Source organism: Colletes gigas, unplaced genomic scaffold (assembly GCF_013123115.1).
Source record: "Colletes gigas isolate AHSC1104 unplaced genomic scaffold, ASM1312311v1 Colletes_gigas_Sc00015, whole genome shotgun sequence".
NCBI classification, from domain to species: domain Eukaryota; kingdom Metazoa; phylum Arthropoda; class Insecta; order Hymenoptera; family Colletidae; genus Colletes; species Colletes gigas.
In genome coordinates this window covers 2,452,063-2,471,378 of record NW_025106644.1, presented here as the reverse complement: position 1 = coordinate 2,471,378, position 19,316 = coordinate 2,452,063, and the positions used below count along the sequence as shown (strand labels likewise).

The 19,316-nt window shown below is 35.1% G+C and overlaps 1 protein-coding gene across 3 annotated transcripts; it reads right to left on the bottom strand.

Moving 5' to 3' along the window:
* Positions 1 to 1,394: 1,394 nt before the first annotated feature.
* Positions 1,395 to 12,779, bottom strand: LOC122399712 (integrin beta-PS-like). Of its 3 annotated transcripts, XR_006259284.1 has the most exons (16): positions 12,134 to 12,779; positions 10,758 to 10,962; positions 9,827 to 10,055; positions 8,979 to 9,075; positions 8,706 to 8,876; positions 8,522 to 8,620; positions 7,563 to 7,727; positions 7,182 to 7,340; positions 6,988 to 7,119; positions 6,179 to 6,478; positions 3,590 to 3,811; positions 3,402 to 3,518; positions 2,961 to 3,150; positions 2,734 to 2,873; positions 2,055 to 2,672; positions 1,395 to 2,024 (listed from the first exon to the last, which is right to left on the bottom strand). XR_006259284.1 is itself a non-coding variant. In XM_043400600.1 (15 exons), exons 1-15 carry the CDS (start codon positions 12,278 to 12,280, stop codon positions 2,598 to 2,600), a joined length of 2,454 nt encoding a protein of 817 aa, XP_043256535.1. In that variant the 5' UTR covers positions 12,281 to 12,779; the 3' UTR covers positions 1,395 to 2,597. The 3 variants fall into 3 exon arrangements, 2 of the variants coding, with proteins under 2 accessions (XP_043256535.1, XP_043256533.1); XM_043400600.1 differs by having other exon boundaries at positions 1,395 to 2,672; positions 10,752 to 10,962; XM_043400598.1 differs by having other exon boundaries at positions 1,395 to 2,672.
* Positions 12,780 to 19,316: the final 6,537 nt, after the last annotated feature.

Sequence of the window (19,316 nt, the reverse complement as noted above, 5' to 3'; positions counted from 1 at the left end):
GAATTCTATTGCATGTTTCAGGCTTATTTTTCGTTAAACAATGCTTTCTTCACTCCAGAATACGTTCATTATTTTTCAGAGTTGTATTAACGTGTATAGGATCATTGTACCTAAAAGGAAAGATGGATCAATACAAACAAATTTTTAAAATAGAATTATGAGTTGCTATAGACAATTTTATTCCATGTTTCAGGCTTATTTTTCGTTAAACGATCCTTGGTTTTCTTCTGGACTTCGTTAATTATCTTCAAGAATTATACTAAGGTGTATAACATCATAATATCTGAAAAAAAAGGTGGATCAATATAACAAAATTTAAGAATAAAATTATGAGAAGCTATAGAGAATTCTATTCCATATTACAGACTTGTTTTTCGTTAAACAATCCTTTTTTTTTCTTCTAGACTGCGATAATTGTCTTCCAGAGTTGTATTAATTACATTTTTTCCTTTTAACCTTCTGATTATGTCCCTATGTTGCAACCTTTTTCATTCTAGGGAATTTTCTTGGAGAAACCTTATCAATGTTTTCAGGAAACATAAATTTGTACTTGGATAATATGGAAGTATCGAAAATATTATTTAAATCATCATCAAGTTCTTTCTATTGGCCTTTTGGCCTATTGACCTTTTAGCTATGTCTTTGTTTTGCAATCTCTGTTATTCTAGGGAATTTTCTTGCAGAAAAAGCTTATCAACATTGTTGAGAAAGATAAATTTAGACCTAAAAAAGATGAAAGTATCGAAAATGCTTTCAAAATCATCATCAACTTTCTCCTACAGGCCTTGACTATATCTATGTTTTGCAACCTTTTTTATTCTAGGGAATTTGATCAAAGAAAGCTAATATTGTTAAGAAAGATGAATCTGAACTCACAAAATGAAGTATTGAAAGCTAAAAGATTAGACTTTTTAAATCATCATCTACATTGTGCAATCTTTTTTATTCTAGGGAATTTTCTTGAGGAAAGCTTATCAACGTTTTTGAAAAAGATAAACCTAGGCTAGCAAAATATGGACATATCAAAAGGTAACAAGATTATGTAAATCACTTTATAAATCATCAATGTTCTCCTATTGACCTTTTGGCTACATCTACATTATGTTACCTCTTTCTTATTCTAGGGAATTTTCTTAAAAGAAATGTTTATCAACACTGTTGAGAAAGATAAATTTGGACTTATCTAAAATTCTTTCTTCATTCCAGAATACGTTGATTACTATCCAGAGTTGTATTAAAGGGATCATTGCACCTAATAAAAAGAAAAGATGGATGAATACAAAATAAATATAAAATTATGAGATGCTACAGAGAATTCTATTCCACATTTCAGGCTTATTTTCATTAGTTCTTCCTTCATTCCAATTTACATTAACTACATTCCAGACTTATATTAAGATGTACACAAATACAGGATCATTGGACCTAATAAAAAGGAAGGTTAAATCAATACGAATACAAACAAATTACATAAAACAATAAATAATATCAAAATTGAAGAATATCACATCCTCTTCCAACCCTAGGGACCCTAAATACATATATGACAAAAAGTACACAAAATTAAACCCTAGATAATATACTAGAAATTCCTCTCGCCATCTACATTTAATTTACGCTACTAAAAAAACGCAGAAAAAAAATTATCTTTATTTAAAACTCTTAAAAACTATTCAAAACTATTCAAAACTCGTACTGCAATTTGTGCAGCTAGTCATTCCAGGAATTATTAATATTCCGTTCGCACAGCACAATTTGTGTAATGCATATTGATCGATCTAGATTTCGATCGGAAACTTCGCGCTAAATCCAGTTTCCGAGCTTGTTTACTTTCCCTGGCCGATGCAATCTCCTTTTACCGTCGATCGAGAGATTTCGATCTTTTGTGCGATTTCTCGAAGCAGCCTCGAAGTCTCACCGATCGAGATCGAAATTTTCGCTCCTAAGCGTTCGAAGCAACGCTTGCAAATAGAAATTTACCGCCTTTCTAAATTTATGTAACGTTACGACGCTCTTTCGAAACGCTCGTTTCCATCGACGCTAATAACTGGAACCTCGACGGTAAAAGAACCAATAATGCATTATACGGATGACTCGACAAACTCTGAGTTAACGTTCTCATAGATCAGTACATTGTGCAAGTGCAAGTGATAAAAAAAAAACATTACCATGACTCGATAAACAGCCTCTGAGAACGACGGTAATGTAATTATAACTTGCATTTATTCGTTCGTCGTTTATCACGATGAAAATTCCCATCAACTTTATTCAATTTTCCCCAATGAGCTGAAGGATGGAATTTCCAGATACGAAGTAAGAAAAATGTTTTGTAGGAAATTGGCAGAAAAAAAAAATGAATTGGATGGCTGGTAGACCGGTGGTTTAACTAACGGCGAGTGAGGAAGCAGGAAAAGGAACAATGAGAGGTTTCTCGTCGACCGGTCCTCCTCTTCTCACCAGCACCAGCAATTAACTAACATGGCGTCCACGTTGATTCGCTTCGAGCGTTTACCGTGGCGCTACCTGTTGGGTCGCGTGCCTGTCGATGCAGCGAAATTCTATTCCCTCGAATCTTCTTATTGCACGATCCTCTTCGCCTAATTATGAGCAACCTCGTCGTACATTGGATTTTTGAAGGTCGACGTGGCCTGCTTGTAGAGCGGATTGTCGTCCTAAATGGTAGAGAACATGGTTAATAAGACGAATAGGGTTAATAATATTGGAGATACTAACACGATGCCATTTGGCCAAGGCTCGTTCCTGCTCAAACTTCGCGTACTCGCGTCTGTCGTAAATGGTCGTCCATATCTTCCAAATGAGAAGAATCAGGAAACCCAAAATCACTGTACTCACCATCAACCCGGCAGCGATACCTAAAAAATTTTATTTCAATGATATATACAGGTTATTAACCCTTTTATCCGCCATTTTGAAAATTAAAAGCTTCCACGTCCACTCACCGACGACATTGATTGGCGTGGGACACGTTTTCCCCTTCTCAGCGAGAATTTTAAAAATCTTTTCACCTCCTGTACTGTCTCTGTAATATTGGTACTTGAAAATGAATATACAGCCTTCTTCGCCGTTTGTCCGACAAATGTGAGCTTCACTCTTCTGATCTTCGAGTGGATTATCTGTGATGGCGTCGACCTGAATGAAAGAGACTTTTGTTAATTGGAATCTTCTTCTTACAATGGTTCCTAATCTTGAGTTAAAAGTAACTGTAACAACGTTACAAATTATGTGACTCTTTCCTAACCTTTAATTCAAGTTAAATGTAATAGAACTATTACAGAAGACCAAAATAAAAAATATGTTTAATAAAAGGAACATCACAAGTATGATTGTTTTAAATTGACAAAATAGGAGAATAAAAGTTCCACAAAATAAACATTTCTCACAATATCAATTTGGTGTGGACACTCGTTGCATCTTTCATTTTTGGCCAATGGGCCAGTATTATGAGCCACACATTCCACGCAATCTTTCAGTTTCTCGCACCATTGTCCAGGACAGGTCTGAAAAGGGATCATTGAGTTTCATTTGGAGTTTTCAGATATTTGAAAATACGTTTTTCTGAGACACCCACGGTGCATTCCTCGCAGTATTGGCCAGAGTATCGCACGTTGTCCTTCTCGTGACAGTGGCAGCTACCGCAGACACAGTCACCGCGTCCATTGCAAATATCCCCGTGCTCGCTGTTGCTCTGTATGCATGTGCTGTTCGTCTCTTTGCAATCGCAAGTCTCGCCGCCCCATCCTGGAAAGCAATTGCAAGTACCGCATTCGCACTTCCCTCGCCCGCCGCAAATCTTAAACGCAAACACGACGACAGATGCAATATAACAGAATACACAAGGCGTACATAATTCATCCAACCTCTTTATAAAAGACATCATGCAAGAAGTATAGAATAGACATTGCATGCAGTGCTCTTTTTTTGCTGTTGGAAGTGAGTCAATTACATTTGTAGACACTCATGTGTAACTGTAAATGCTTTTCCAAAAGGACCATAGAACTTTGAATTGAAACAAAATGGAAGCTACAAAGGGTAATCTAGAGATCATTGATACAACACAATTTTCAATGATTCTGAGCACACATGATAATCAAACACTCATTGGAAAAGCTTGTAACAGATATCTACATATTTATAGCAATTGGAACAAAATGGAAGCTTATGAAAGGTACTCTGGAGCATATATGTAACTCAACCTCTCATTGGAAAACCATGTATCAGTTTTCAATGCATTTATAGAACTTTAAAATTGGAACAAAATGGAAGCTACAAAGGGTAATCTAGAGCTCATTGCTACACCACAATTTTCAATGATTCTGAGCACATATAAAAACAAAGCTCTTATTTGAAAACCTTGTATTCAATTTAATCATAGAGCTTTCAAATTGGAACAAAATGGAAGCCACAATGATTCTGACCATATCACATATGTAACTCAAGCTGTTGTTGGAAAACCTTGTAATAGATTTCTATATATTTATAGAACTTTAAAATTCAAACAAAATGGAAGCTACAAAGAGTAATCTAGGGCTCATTGATAAAACACAATTTTCAATCATTCTGAGCACACATGTAAATCAAGCACTCATTGGAGAACCTTGTAACAGATTTCTATATATTACAGAGCATTCAAATAGAAACAAAATGGAAGGTGCAATTATTCTGAGCATATATGTAACTCAACAACTCATTGCAAAACCTTGTATAAGTTTTCAATGCATTTATAGAACTTTAAAATTGAAACAAAATGGAAGCTACAAAGGGTAATCTAGAGCTCATTGCTACACCACAATTTTCAATGATTCTGAGCACATATAAAAACAAAGCTCTTATTTGAAAACCTTGTATTCAATTTAATCATAGAGCTTTCAAATTGGAACAAAATGGAAGCCACAATGATTCTGACCATATCACATATGTAACTCAAGCTCTTGTTGGAAAACCTTGTAATAGATTTCTATATATTTATAGAACTTTAAAATTCAAACAAAATGGAAGCTACAAAGAGTAATCTAGGGCTCATTGATACAACACAATTTTCAATCATTCTGAGCACACATGTAAATCAAGCACTCATTGGAGAACCTTGTAACAGATTTCTATATATTACAGAGCATTCAAATAGAAACAAAATGGAAGGTGCAATTATTCTGAGCATATATGTAACTCAACAACTCATTGCAAAACCTTGTATAAGTTTTCAATGCATTTATAGAACTTTAAAATTGAAACAAAATGGAAGCTACAAAGGGTAATCTAGAGCTCATTGCTACACCACAATTTTCAATGATTCTGAGCACATATAAAAACAAAGCTCTTATTTGAAAACCTTGTATTCAATTTAATCATAGAGCTTTCAAATTGGAACAAAATGGAAGCCACAATGATTCTGACCATATCACATATGTAACTCAAGCTCTTGTTGGAAAACCTTGTAATAGATTTCTATATATTTATAGAACATTAAAATTGAAACAAAATGGAAGCTACAAAGAGTAATCTAGGGTTCATTGATACAACACAATTTTCAATCATTCTGAGCACACATGTAAATCAAGCACTCATTGGAGAACCTTGTAACAGATTTCTATATATTACAAAGCATTCAAATAGAATCAAAATGGAAGGTGCAATTATTCTGAGCATATATGTAACTCAATCTCTCATTGCAAAACCTTGTATAAGTTTTCAATGCATTTATAGAACTTTAAAATTGAAACAAAATGGAAGCTACAATGATTCTGACCATATACATATATAACTCAAGCTCTTGTTCGAAAACCTTGTAATAGATTTCTATATAGTTACAGAACTTTGAAATTGAAACAAAATGGATGCTACAAAGGGTAATCTAGAGCTCATTCATACAACACAATTTTCAATCATTCTGAGCACACATGTAAATCTAGCACTCATTGGAAAACCTTGTAACAGATATCTACATATGTATGTATATGTAGAAACTGAAACAAAATGGAAGCTACAATAGGTACTCTGGAGCACATATGTAAATCAAGCTCTCATTAGAAAACCTTATACAAAAATTCGAAATATTTTAAGCTCTATTTGACCCCCTCGCTAAACAGTTATTTTCTGCACAATTTTTCAAATTCAGAGGAACTCGAGACTACAAACTGAACATGTAAACATGTAGCCTCACCAGTCCATCGCTGCGTTTGCAGGAGAAATTATTGCACTCGCAGTACTTCCCATAGAAGATCTCCTGAGGATTTGATCGCTTGTCGCAATCGCACATGCCACATTTACAGACTCCACGACCATTACAAATTTCATTGGTCTCGTTGTTGGGTTTGCATTCCGCCATGTCGATCTCGTTCCTGGCCCCAAAGTCGTTTCCCTTGCACTCGCATTGCTTCCCATAGAAACCGTCCTGGCAGGAGCACACACCGCAAACCAGGTCGCTGTGGCCATTGCAATACTTGGAATTAGGCTCGTTTCCCTACCATTTTCATTAAAAACGTGTCAGAAAATGGTAAATCATAAATCTACTATAATTTCTATTTTAATTGTTGGGCTAAATACAGTACATATGACCCTGTAACTAGCATTTCTGCATTATGCAATACACGTTTGGGTGAAATTATATTTTTAATGCATGGTTAACTACCCTCAAAAGAAAAATCCTACAAGTCCTACTTTAACTAATCTTTTACTATATTATTGTATTATTTTAATACTTTGTATTCTGTTTTACAATAGATTTGCCTATTAATAATATACATAATAATCTGTATACTTATTTTTCCTTCAATTTTCTGAATTTAATTAGAATTGAGGTTCTGGGAATCCCCTTGTATGAAACAAACAAAATGGCGAGTTGGAGGGCATTGGACTCAAAATGGAGTCAAAACGCTATCATCACAAAGACCATTGACACTGTTTTGCACAGTCCAATCTCTTCAAGACTGTTCAAGAAGACTTCAAGAAGAAGACTCGTCTATTTCTCACCGATTGTCCTGGCCTGTCGCAAGAACAATCGCAAACGATGCTCAGGTCGATCGTCAGGCTCTCCTTTATGCCCCCAGGTTTTATCTCTATGGTTTGTCGCCACTCGTCGGGATCCTCTGGACAATCGAGCGCCTGCAAACGTTCAATACCAAGACCATGATCTTCAGCGATCGTGAATCTATCTATCGACGCACCTTCAACGCTACTTCGAACTCGACGACGTTCCCGACGCGCAATCCTCCGCATTCTCGTCTCTCCTTCAATTCCCCATTGTTCTCCAAGCATCTGGAGAAGTACTTCACATCAACCATCTTCGTCGCGTTGTCCAGCATCGTCACGGACTGCACCAGTTTCTAAAAACGCGAAATTTGATTTTCAAAATTTAATTTTTTACTGAGCTACAAAAATTGTCCAAACTAGAAAATAAGTCCAGATAGGACTCTTGAATATTAACGAGGCTGTAAAAATAAGGTCTATGTCAAACTATGGGTCTGTCAGATTCCAATTGTCCAAAACCAAGTTTTTTGTGAACAATTTGGGGGAATCCCCTGGCTCTTTTTCTCTAATTCTTTCACCTCGTACTCGCCACTGATGAGAGTGACTATGTTCTTCGAATCGTCGTCGAGTGTCCCGATGGAGGAACCGCTGATGCTTCCACTGAGCTGCTGATACGCTTCCTCCGCGCCCTTGACAATCGCGAAGATGATGTTCATGTTGTTTTCGCGCGCCATATTGTTAATCTGTTTACAAAAGTGAATAGTGAGTAATTATTTGACTTGATTACCCCTAATCCAAAGCGTGGATAGTCCCTGTTGACGAGAGATAGGGGAAGCAGAGGGGTTAAGTCTGGGTCTGCTATGGTGGGGGGGACTCATTAATTAACCCCTTGACGTACCATTCAACTTCAAATAATTTTTCAAACGTATACTGTTCAATTTTGTTATAATTTTGTTTTATGAACACTTTGTCAATGTAAAAATCCGTTGATTTTAATATATAAGACTTGATGACGAGTGGAGTAGCCTTATAATTGTGAAAAACTTGACATTAAGAGAACTTTTGTGACGAATCAAGACTCATCATTGTACAGTAAAGGGTTAATAAAGCAATCCTAGCAAGCTCTGCCTCAGATACCACGATATGGAACAGTCGATCGAGGAGCGTATATATGCAAACGGAAGGTCTATCGAACGCTTGCGAGAGAGTCAAGAGCGTGGCCCTCTGGCGGCGAGAGACTCAAGAGTATAGCCCTCTGGCGGCAAGAGACTCAAGAGCGTAGCCCTCTGGCGGCGAAAGAGTCAAGAGCGTAGCCCTTTGGCGGCGAAAGAGTCAAAAGCATAGCCCTCTGGCGGCGAGAAAGCCAAGAACGTAGCCCTCTGGCGGCGAGAGAGTCAAGAGCGTAGCCCTCTAGCGGCGAGCACAAGAAGCTCCTTTCCTATCTCTCATTGACAGAGACCCCACACAGTTTCGATACCAAACAAACTAATGTAATTCTAATTTCTACCACTGTGTGGCGCTCAAAAACAGTAAATACTTGAGCAATGGAGGGGTAATCTTGCAGAAGAGAATACGAGTAAAATCCTTTCTCGTCCAAGTGGCAAAGGCAATCGTTGGGTTCGAGGATCCCTGCGAGCTAGAAGAACATAACACAATAAACAGAATGATGCAAAGAATTATTAATTATTAAAAAACAGAGTTTTTTTAATATGTCCACGTACTCTACCGTCCCCAGCCAAGTGCGACACGGCGTCTGTCGAGAAGACAATGAGGCGTCGTGCGTTCTGTCGCCAACCGATTTCCTTGGTGCACACTATAGCCTGCATCATGGCGTCGAAACCACCTTCCGGTGTATCTACGTTTGCGGATATGGGCGCCTGTTTTACGCGAGTCTGAAATAAAGAAACAGTGATCCGTATTCGATTCTAGATGCTATTTCTACACGCTGGAACGTGTAAATGGAATAAGAAATGAATTCAAAGCGAAACGATTACTTTGAACAGAGCGATGTCTTCGTTGAGCGACATCTGGTGCTGGTAACCGTAAGAAGGAGCGCATACTTTATTGAGAGCAGCGCACGGTTGTTTCAACCTGCAAAAAGGAAAACTGTTTAACAAAGCTAGAAACCTCGTGCAATTTTTATATACAATGAACTTAATTCGATTTTCCTATTTCTCCAACCACAGTTTATGAGAGTTTCATGTGACTCTTTAAAATGTCATAACTTTTGAACAGATTGAAGGATTTTAATGTTTGAAAAGGCAAATAATGCGTATTTAAGTGAAGAATATATAGAAATTCTAACAATATTGAAAAAGTTATTCTTTCATCCCGTAAAATGAGCAAAACCACATGAAAATGGTCCAATATTCAAACTGCCATAATTCATGCTATAATTTAACATATTTCAATGAAACTTTTTTCTGAAGTAGAGCTCATGAGTATCTACAAAAAAGTATTAGACAACTTTTCTGTAAGGCGCCAAACAAAATTACTAAAAATCAAAAACGAATTTTTAAGAAAAACCGACATGGGGAAAGTCCCTAAATTCTTCGACGGAAAAAAAAAAAATTCAAATCGTTCTGAAAAAATTATTTTCGGTTACAGGGGTCAATTATAAGCATTTTTAGTCATTGGACCTACCCTCGAAATCCTACCCACTTTCGAGAAAAAAATTCAGTATGTGTGGAACTTTAAACGTTAATAACTTTTTAACGGAGGCTCAATCGACAAATTAGTATTCTTGATTTTCGTTTTATTTTGGCTTCTAGAATCCCCCATTAAAATTTTTTTAAACGAATTTTTTCAAAATTAAACAGTTTTCTAACTGTAAAACGCATACTTTTCTGGTTGCACGTTGGTCATAGGCATCACAACTTTGTCGACGAAACTACCGAATCCTAGACGAAAATTCGAGGTGAGTTTCCTCATAGCCTCCGCCAATTTGAATCCCAATTCCGACAATCGGTTCCTGTGTTCCATCATGGAGAACGACAAGTCCATAAGATAATACAAATCTACGGGATAGTCGTCCGCTTGACTGTACTTCACGGTCACCCGGTATTCTTCGCCTGCAAACGCAAGAATAACGATTTCAAAAACTGTAATTCTAACATTGCAACGCTTCGAAAACTTTTTCTATATTATTTAATAATTCCTAAGTATTTTATACAATATGCAAAAATATAAAAAATACTTGAAAGAAGGTATGTGAATTATTATATTTAGGGGTTGAGACAACCCTCTAAAAACTATTTTCATTCCTTATAAAATAAATTGGGGATATTTATGAATTTTAATTCTCAAAAAATTAGAAAATTTAAAGCAAGGTAAGAATTATTATACAGGGTGTTCAGTAACTCGTGGGTAAAATTTTAATAGGTGATTCTAGAGACCAAAATAAGACGAAAATCAAGAATACCAATTTGTTGATTGAGGCTTCGTTAAAAAGTTATTAACAGTTGTACCTGTAATAGTTACGCAAGTTGCGCTTTTAGATATTCAATTGTTAATAACTTTTTAACGAAGCCTCAAACGAAAAATTGGTATTCTTGATTTTCGTCTTATTTTGGCCTCTAGAATCCCCCATTAAAATTTTTCCCAGGATTGTCTTAACACCCTGCATTTGGGGGTTGAAACAACCCTCTACAAAGCTATTTTATTAATTTCTACTAATAAAAATATGAATTTGCATAAAGATCCACAGTCTAATTATAAGCTTGAATTGTGTTGGAGTCAATTTTTTTAAATTTTATGGCGATAAAGACACTTTCCTCGACGAAGTTTCAGGCTGATTTTTTGAGGCTGAACTTGAACAGGGTTGGTGCCTTTCTTTGAGGACAACGTTCGGTTCTCGATCACTTTCATCGAGTTTGCGTCGTCCACCACGTCGATATGTGGACACCATCGATCACCCTCCTTCAGATATTGTTTTCTCGTCACGCAACGAATCACAGCGTTGGTGTTCGCGTCGCTCAACTGAATTGACATTATGTTAATTCGTTAAAGAGAACTATTCACGTGGAGAATATAATATTTCTAAAACTAGCAATGGTGTAAAAGAATATTAAGCAAAAAGTGTGTTAAGATGGATTAAAGATTGACTTTTTTTAAATGAAAGTATATGTATATTGTGGACCACATTTTGACGAATTTAATACTTATAAATATTCAAATTTATCGTTACCATTTGCACGTGGGTTAATTTTCACAAAAATTGTATATTGCAGATCAAATTTTGACGAATTTAATACTTATAATCACTCAAATTTATCGCTGTTATTTCCACGTAAATTAATTTCCAAAAATTTTAATTATCGTCAGTTTTTCTAAAAATTCTCTAAAATATTATTAAAATTTATTAGAACCTACAGTTCCATTTAAAAAAAAATGATCTTGGAATATCTTGGACGCTTTCGAAAAAATAAATTGACGCTTCAATTTTGATTGAATATTTTTTTTATATCGCTGGTTATCGCCTATATTTTGCAACCTTTGTTATATTTCATGACAACTGTATATTGTAGACCACATTTTGAAAAATTCAACACTTATAATCACTCAAATCTATTATTCTCCATGTGAATTAATTTTCAATTTCTCCATTTTTATTACAAGGTGCCCCAAAAATAAAAAAGCACGTATTATTATTAATAATAATAATATTATTCCATTTTTAAAAGTTGTTGATGTTACAATATTTTGTCGAAAAAATAAATTACAGTTTCAAGTTTGCCTAAATATTTTTTTAAATCACAAAAAACTAAGAATCTTCGAGAATTTTCCAAAAAAAAAAAATATATAATTGAAAGGATCGAAACATTGAATATCAAAAAATTGTCCATTTTTAAAAACTGTCGATCTTAAAATATTTTTTCGATAAAAATAAATTAACACTTCCATTTTGCCTAAATATATTTTTTTAAATCACAGAAAACTGAGAATCTCCAAGAATTTGCCAAAAAAAAAAATATATAAATGAAACGATCAAAACATTGCATATAAAAAAATTGTCAATTTTTAAAAATTGTCGATCTTGAAATATCTTTTCGAAAAAATAAATTAACACTTCCATTTTGCCTAAATATTTTTTTAAATCACAGAAAACTAAAACTCTCCAAGAATTTGTTACAAAAAAGAAAAGGATCACCTTTGTGGAGCACCAAACGCATCGCGGTGTTTGCACGCAGCTTCTGCAAGTCTGCTGAGACGCGCATAGACTCTCCGAATCCTTGTACTCGGAAAACACGATCGAAAACAGTCGAAACCAAAGGAGAAGAAACGTCCAGCGTGCCATTATTATTAACCTTACACTGGATCACGATTTACTTTTATTCTGACGACTCGAAAGGATATTGCGGCATTCCGCGGAAACGGCTGAGCGATAAAACGACACGGTGCGTCATTAAGTAACGATTCGTCACGTTAAAACCGATTTTTCAATCATCGAGAACGATCATTCGACGGAGGATCTGAAATAAATTTTTAAACGTTCGTTATTTTCACCCTAGAAACTCGTTCGACAGTTTCCATAACGAGAAACGCTATGTTTTCATTTTTATTATTGCGGTTTTTTGATTTTTTTTCTGCGAGACCGATGCACCAAAAGAAATGCTGCATGACTGAATGCTGACAATTTGCGGAAACGAGTCTTTGATAAGACCTCGGACACGTCATTAATTAGCTTCTTGTCGCGTTTCACGCTTACAAGGACGCAGGAGCAACGATTAGCCAGATAAATATTATTTTGTTTTCGTTAATACGTGTTTCAAGTTAATTATTTATTTATGAATTTAAAGGAGCGTTCAAAGACCACAGTGACTCCATCTGACGTTTATTTTATACAAATGCTTGAGCATAAAGCAGCTACCAACGACGATAATCGAATAAAATTGTTTTAGATACCTACAATTCTGAGGAACGTAACTCTCAAACCTGAATTATTTAATAAATACTCGTCTTTTAGGAAGCTCATCCGAAAACATTAACTAATCAATAACAATATTTAAATATATTAAGAATTACTTATTTCGGAAGATAATAGAGAACTAAATCGATTTGAACCTATTCAAATGTTAAATTTGGATTTAATCACCTGCCGGTGAATTAATTTTCTATATTAACAGCGGTAGAATCGCAGATTTCGTCTGTACCACCATAAACTTGGGTTTTGTGGGCCATATAGCTCGGGTGGTAACGTAGTTTCCCCATATGATCATGTCACATGCGACTTTACCAACCTAGACAAGAATACAACTCCATACGTAACAGAAACTCCTTCGAAAACATTAATTAAACAACAGCAATATTTAAATATATTAAGAATTAATTATTTCGGAAGATAATAGAGATCTGAACCGATTTGAACCTATTCAAATGTTAAATTTGGATTTGATCACCTGTCTGTGAATGAATTTTCTATATTAACAGCGGTAGAATCACAGATTTCGTCTGTACCACCATAAACTTGGGTTTTTCGTGCCATATGGCTCGGGTGGTAACGTAGTTCCCCCATATGATCACGTCACATGCGACTTTACCAACCTAAACAAGAATACAACGCCATAGGTAACAGAACACCATGAATTATAGTTGAATTTACCAATTATCCAATCTATTAATTGAAGATTTCGTATGTACCAACATAAACTTGGGTTTTCGTGCCATGAATTGTAGTTGAATTTACCAATTATTCAATCTATTAATTACAGATTTCGTCTGTACCAACATAAACTTGGGGTTTTCGTGTCATATAGCTCGGGTGGTAACGTAGTTCCCCCATATGATCACGTCACATGCGACTTTACCATCCTAGACAAGAATACAACGCCATAGGTAACAGAACACCATGAATTATAGTTGAATTTACCAATTATACAATTTATTAATTAAAACAAAATACGATATGAGTTACTATTTGATACAGGATCGAAATATTAGTCGTTTTGGATCGAATGAAGAAGCTATATTTATACTAAACTACACGGGAAAGCTCACAGCCATTTGCTCATATTATTTGCTATGTAATTAATTATTATATTAAACAGTTCCAAGTAATTAATAATTATATCAAACAGTTCCAAGTGTTGCAATTAATTACATACTAAATAATAATGACCCAGGTCTCACCACGTGGAGGTTGCTGCGAATGGAGACCCACCCTAACCTCGCCCTAACCACCCTTCCTTTGGCGAGGAAACCTAACTATCTATGGACATTTTCTCCTAAAAGAAGAACAAAACGAATAGATTTTATTTTTTTACTTTCTGAATACACGCGACGATAGTTAAAATCAGGTTAATTCGGTAATTGATTATTTAATAATTGTCAAAAAGTAATGAAATATGTATTTTATTAACACTTTACCGACCGGTAGCGGTTGATTAATCGGCTATCGGTCGGTAAACGTCGACCGATAAAACAGTTGATTAATAGGCTATCGGTCGGTAAGCGTTGGCCGGTAAAACAGTCGATTAATAGGCTATCGGTCGGTAAAGTGTTAAAATTGATTCGTTGTAACGATAATCGATTGAAAAGTTGAAATATCGCGAAGCTATCGACACTTCCCATTTGATAGCACTAATTAAATCTAAATCACACGTTTTGGAATAAATATAGGTTTTATAAACAATAGTTTAAGGACTAATTACAAGTAAATCACATGTTTTCTAATAGATATATCTCTTGTAAACAGTAGTTCAATGACTAATCAGGTGTTTACACCGCCGATTGAACACGAGGTTCTGTTCTAACTAATCGAAATACTGATCTCGTAAAAAGTCAACAGTATTACAGCGCACTCTGTGCTCAAGAGCAGTGATTCTGAGAACCACATTTAACCCGATCATCGGTAACGTCAACAAAATCACGAATTTTGCTTTCGATGCAATATCGACAAAAGTTTTGATCAAAAATTATTTACGCAAAATACGATAACATTCTAAAAGTTCTAAAGTCAAAATACTTTTTTATCACTCAAATTAGTTATGAACCACATATGATACATGGAGGCTCCATTCTCAAAATTAGAATCTAGACCAACCAAATGCCAAAAAGTTATCGTTTACACACGTTTTGACTACCTATAGCTCATTCGTAATGCAATTTCCCTCGTTTTTGCAACTTTCGTATCAATCTTTAAACAAATCGATCGGTTCAACAACTAGTTAGTACAGCCAGCTGACGGTAGATGGCGCGAGAAGCACGTATGGTGTTCGAGAACGTTGAATCGATAGTAACGTGGAAACAACGAAAAGGGAAGGAGCGCGTACTTTCGGTGATCGTCTTCTTTCATCGGCAAGTTTCGCACTAAACGGTACGTGTATCGTTCCGAAGCTAGTTCTCACCTTCGATTAACTGTAACTTTGGTGTTCTCTAACAGTGATATGCAACTACAGCACTATCGGTTATGTAAGACGACGTTACGAAAAGTAACACGCTATTTTCCTCTAATTCCTACGAACGACAAATGAAACGTGCTTCGTACCTTAACCAAACATTCCGTGTTACTAAATACTGCCACGACTATCCGCAACCGATGTTAGAAAATCTCTACTCCGTTCTATTTCTATATCGTAAATCAGTGCCGGCTATTCTTAAGCCTAGTGAGAATTGCTGCAACGTGAATTTGTAGGTTAGCTCCACCATACAACGTATTCCATCGGCGAAACGAAATTTCAAGTGCATTATTTTAACTGACCTTTACGCGTGCACGGAACGCAATGTAATTTCGACGATTCGTTTCTATTTTTATACATTTCTATGGAAACGTTGTAACTTTAAGGGAAGCCGCGAATTCACAGCACGAGGAATAGAATGTTCCATTTAATAATTGAGATTTATTCCTAAAAAGTACGATAATCTTCTTACGCGTTTCGTAGGAGAGTTAGAGCGTTGACGATCTTGTGCAACTCTTCAAATAATGAACTTTAAATAACAGGGCGTGTTCGTAAGAAAATGAAGGTTTCCTTGAATGCGTATGTTGTTCGATGCATAGTGCGTCGTTACATAAATATTAAAATATAGAGTAACGTATATCGCGCGTAAGAGAGTTTATTAAAATACTTGCACGACCCCGGTACTTGCTTATCTAACGTTGCACGTTGCATTCCTTATCTCGCTAGAATTTACAATTTCTCCGAGGAAGTTATTTTTTCTCGTCTCGGGGGGAAAAACGAGTCTATAGCGACACGTCTTTAACCTAGATGAATAATTGCTGCGAGAAGACGTAGAAGAGTGAAATATCGATTTACGCATAACTCGGTGATCTGTTAGAAAACCATGCGAATTTTTTTCCTTATTAAAACAGCTAATATAATATTATTTATCCCGCCATTTTATTTACTTCCGTGGTAATCTTCGACAGAAGAAATTCTTTTGCCCAAGTCTTTTACTTTTAATCAGTTTTATTACTCTCGATTTGCATCGATTAAAATGTATAAAACTTGTTTCTCGTAAGACTGAAAAATGTGCGTATTTTCGAACGATACTGTACTATTATTATTTCAAGCGCAAACGTCGCGTAACCGATTGATATTCCAACTATTCACCTTAATCATCGATCATGGACGCGTTCCAATGTCACGTGTCCTTCGTTTTTAAATTTGGCGCCCGTATTTTACGTAACCGAAACGTAATCTTTTTTTCGTCTTTGTTTCAGAGTACGAAGCCAGCGCTGCGGTGTGTCAGAGATGTATTTGACTTCTGCCGCCCTCTATTCCCTCAGGTTATCGTTTCAACAGGTAAAACGAACTTGCGTTCGACAAGTGCAAACGTATTGTGTAACGTATTATGCGTGCGTAGCGTCATAAAATGGCGCCTTTAGTCCTTGTACAGGGTGTTCGACCACCTCTGGGAAAAATTTTAATGAGAGATTCTAGAGAAAATCAAGAATTTTCGATTTCTTGACTGAGGCTTCGTTAAAAAGTTATTAAAAAATTAAATTAATATTCAAATCGTTCTGGAAAAATTATTTTCGGTTACAGGGGACAATTACAATTGTTTTTGGTCATTAGACATACCCTCGAAATCTTGCCCGCTTTCGAGAAAAAAATTCGAGTAGGTATTGAAATTTTTTAGTGAAATTGAAAAATTTCAAATCATACTAAAAAAATTATATTTAGTTACAGGGGTCAATTACAAGCATTTTTGGTCATTACACATAACCCAGAAATCCTACGCATTTTCAAGAAAAAAATTTCTGACCGAAAATCTAATGTGAAAGTCAGAAATGCAACCCTGAAATTTCATAAAATGTCATAACTCTTGAACGGATTGAAGGATTTTAATGTTTGAAAAGGCAAATAATGCGTATTTTAGTGAAGAATATGTAGAAATTCTAACAATATTGAAAAAGTTATTCCTTGACCACGTAAACTAAGAAAATCCCCATGCAAAAATGGTCTAATATTCAAACAGCCATAACACTTACTATAGTGAATATATTTCAATGAAACTTTTTTCTGAAGTAGAGCTCATGGGTACCTACGAAAAAGTATTAGACAACTTTTCTGTAGAGCGTCAAACAAAATTACTAAAAATAAAATAACGAATTTTTAAGAAAGTTGACAGGGGGGAGTCCCTAAATTTTTCGACGAAAAAAGAAAAAATTTCAAATCGTTCTGGAAAAATTATTTTCAGTTGCAGGGGTCAATTACAATCATTTTTGGTTATTAGACATACCCTCGAAATCTTGTCCATTTTCGAGAAAAAAATTCGAGTAGGTATTGAAATTTTTGAGTGAAGTTAAAAAATTTCAAATCATACTTAAAAAATTATATTTAGTTACAGGGGTCAATTACAAGCTTTTTTGGTGAATACACGTAGCTCCGAAATCCTACACGTATCCGAGAAAAAAATTCTTTGCCGAAAATCTAATGTGAAGCCAGAAATGCACCACTGAAATTTCATGCGAATCTTTAAAATATCATAACTTCTGAACGGATTGAAGAATTCTAATGTTTGAAAAGGCAAATAATGCGTATTTTAGTGAAGAATATGTACAAATTTTAACAATATTGAAAAAGTTATACCTTGACCCCGTAAACTAAGAAAATCCCCATGCAAAAATGGTCTAATTTTCATACAGCCATAACTCTTACTATAGTGAATATATTTCAATGAAACTTTTTTCTGAAGTAGAGCTCATGGGTACCTACAAAAAAGTATTAGACAACTTTTCTATACGGTGTCAAATACAATTACTAAAAATCAAAAACGAATTTTTAAGAAATCCGACATGGGGGAAGTCCCTAAATTTTTCGACGGAAAAAAAAAATTTCAAATCGTTCTGAAAAAATTATTTTCGGTTACAGGGGTCAATTACAAGCATTTTTAGTCATTGGACATACCCTCGAAATCCTACCCACTTTCGAGAAAAAAATTCAGTATGTGTGGAACTTTAAACGTTAATAACTTTTTAACGGAGCCTCAATCGACAAATTAGTATTCTTGATTTTCGTCTTATGTTTGCCTCTAGTGTCTCCCATTAAAATTTTTCCCAGGGTAGCCGAGCACCCTGTATAGCACGCGTGAATGAATATTATGCGAATTTCTGCAATTCCCTCGCGCCTTGCACAATTTTCGCATGGTTGATCAGGCACAAAGTTTGCAAGGGAGGGGAACGAAATATGTGAAAGTATATTTGTGAAATTTATTTATAATTTAGAATCGAATGTAAAATAAATGATAAATTTTTTAAGATTTTTTAACTTCGCTAAAATTCACCGAGATATTATTATATTTCCATAATATTCAAACGCCAGTTTTGTCCTAGATAGTATGGGGCATGTGCATTTTATGTTAGCGTGACCCTATCTGCAAGAATTTAATAACATTTCAGTTATCTCGGTCGTTTCACTGTGACTTGATAACAAACAGTTCTATTTAAATAGATTCGAATGTAACTAAGAATAACCATATAAACAAACAGGGCAATTATGTACTTCACCAACACCACCACTGTCTTTAACAGTCTCACAGTAATTTGATGATTACAATTTAGTTTGAACATAGAATTGTTTACTATCTTTTAAATATAACCAAACCATTTGGCTCTGTTTTCAAGACTATAAATAGATTTTAATAATTCATCCTTAAAAACTAATTCAGTGGTAGATTTAACATTTTCAAAGACTGTTGATATCATAGGTGGCGTTGTTAACAGTCTCACTGTAATTTGATAATTACAATTTAGTTTGAACTTAGAATTATGCACTATCTTTTAAATATAACCAAACCATTAGGCTCTGATTTCAAGACTATGAATAGCTTTTAATAATTTTGTCTTGAAAACTAACCTAACATTTTCAAAGGCAATTGATATCATTGGTGGC

Excerpts from the sequence above, each read along its gene's own strand:
- LOC122399712 (XM_043400600.1), bottom strand. The coding sequence starts at position 12,280 with ATGGCACGCTGGACGTTTCTTCTCCTTTGGTTTCGACTGTTTTCGATC. Across the intron at positions 7,341-7,562 it reads TCATCAGTGGCGAGTACGAG|AAACTGGTGCAGTCCGTGAC; the intron begins GTGAAAGAATTA and ends TCGCGTTTTTAG. Across the intron at positions 2,874-2,960 it reads CACGCCAATCAATGTCGTCG|GTATCGCTGCCGGGTTGATG; the intron begins GTGAGTGGACGT and ends AAAATTTTTTAG.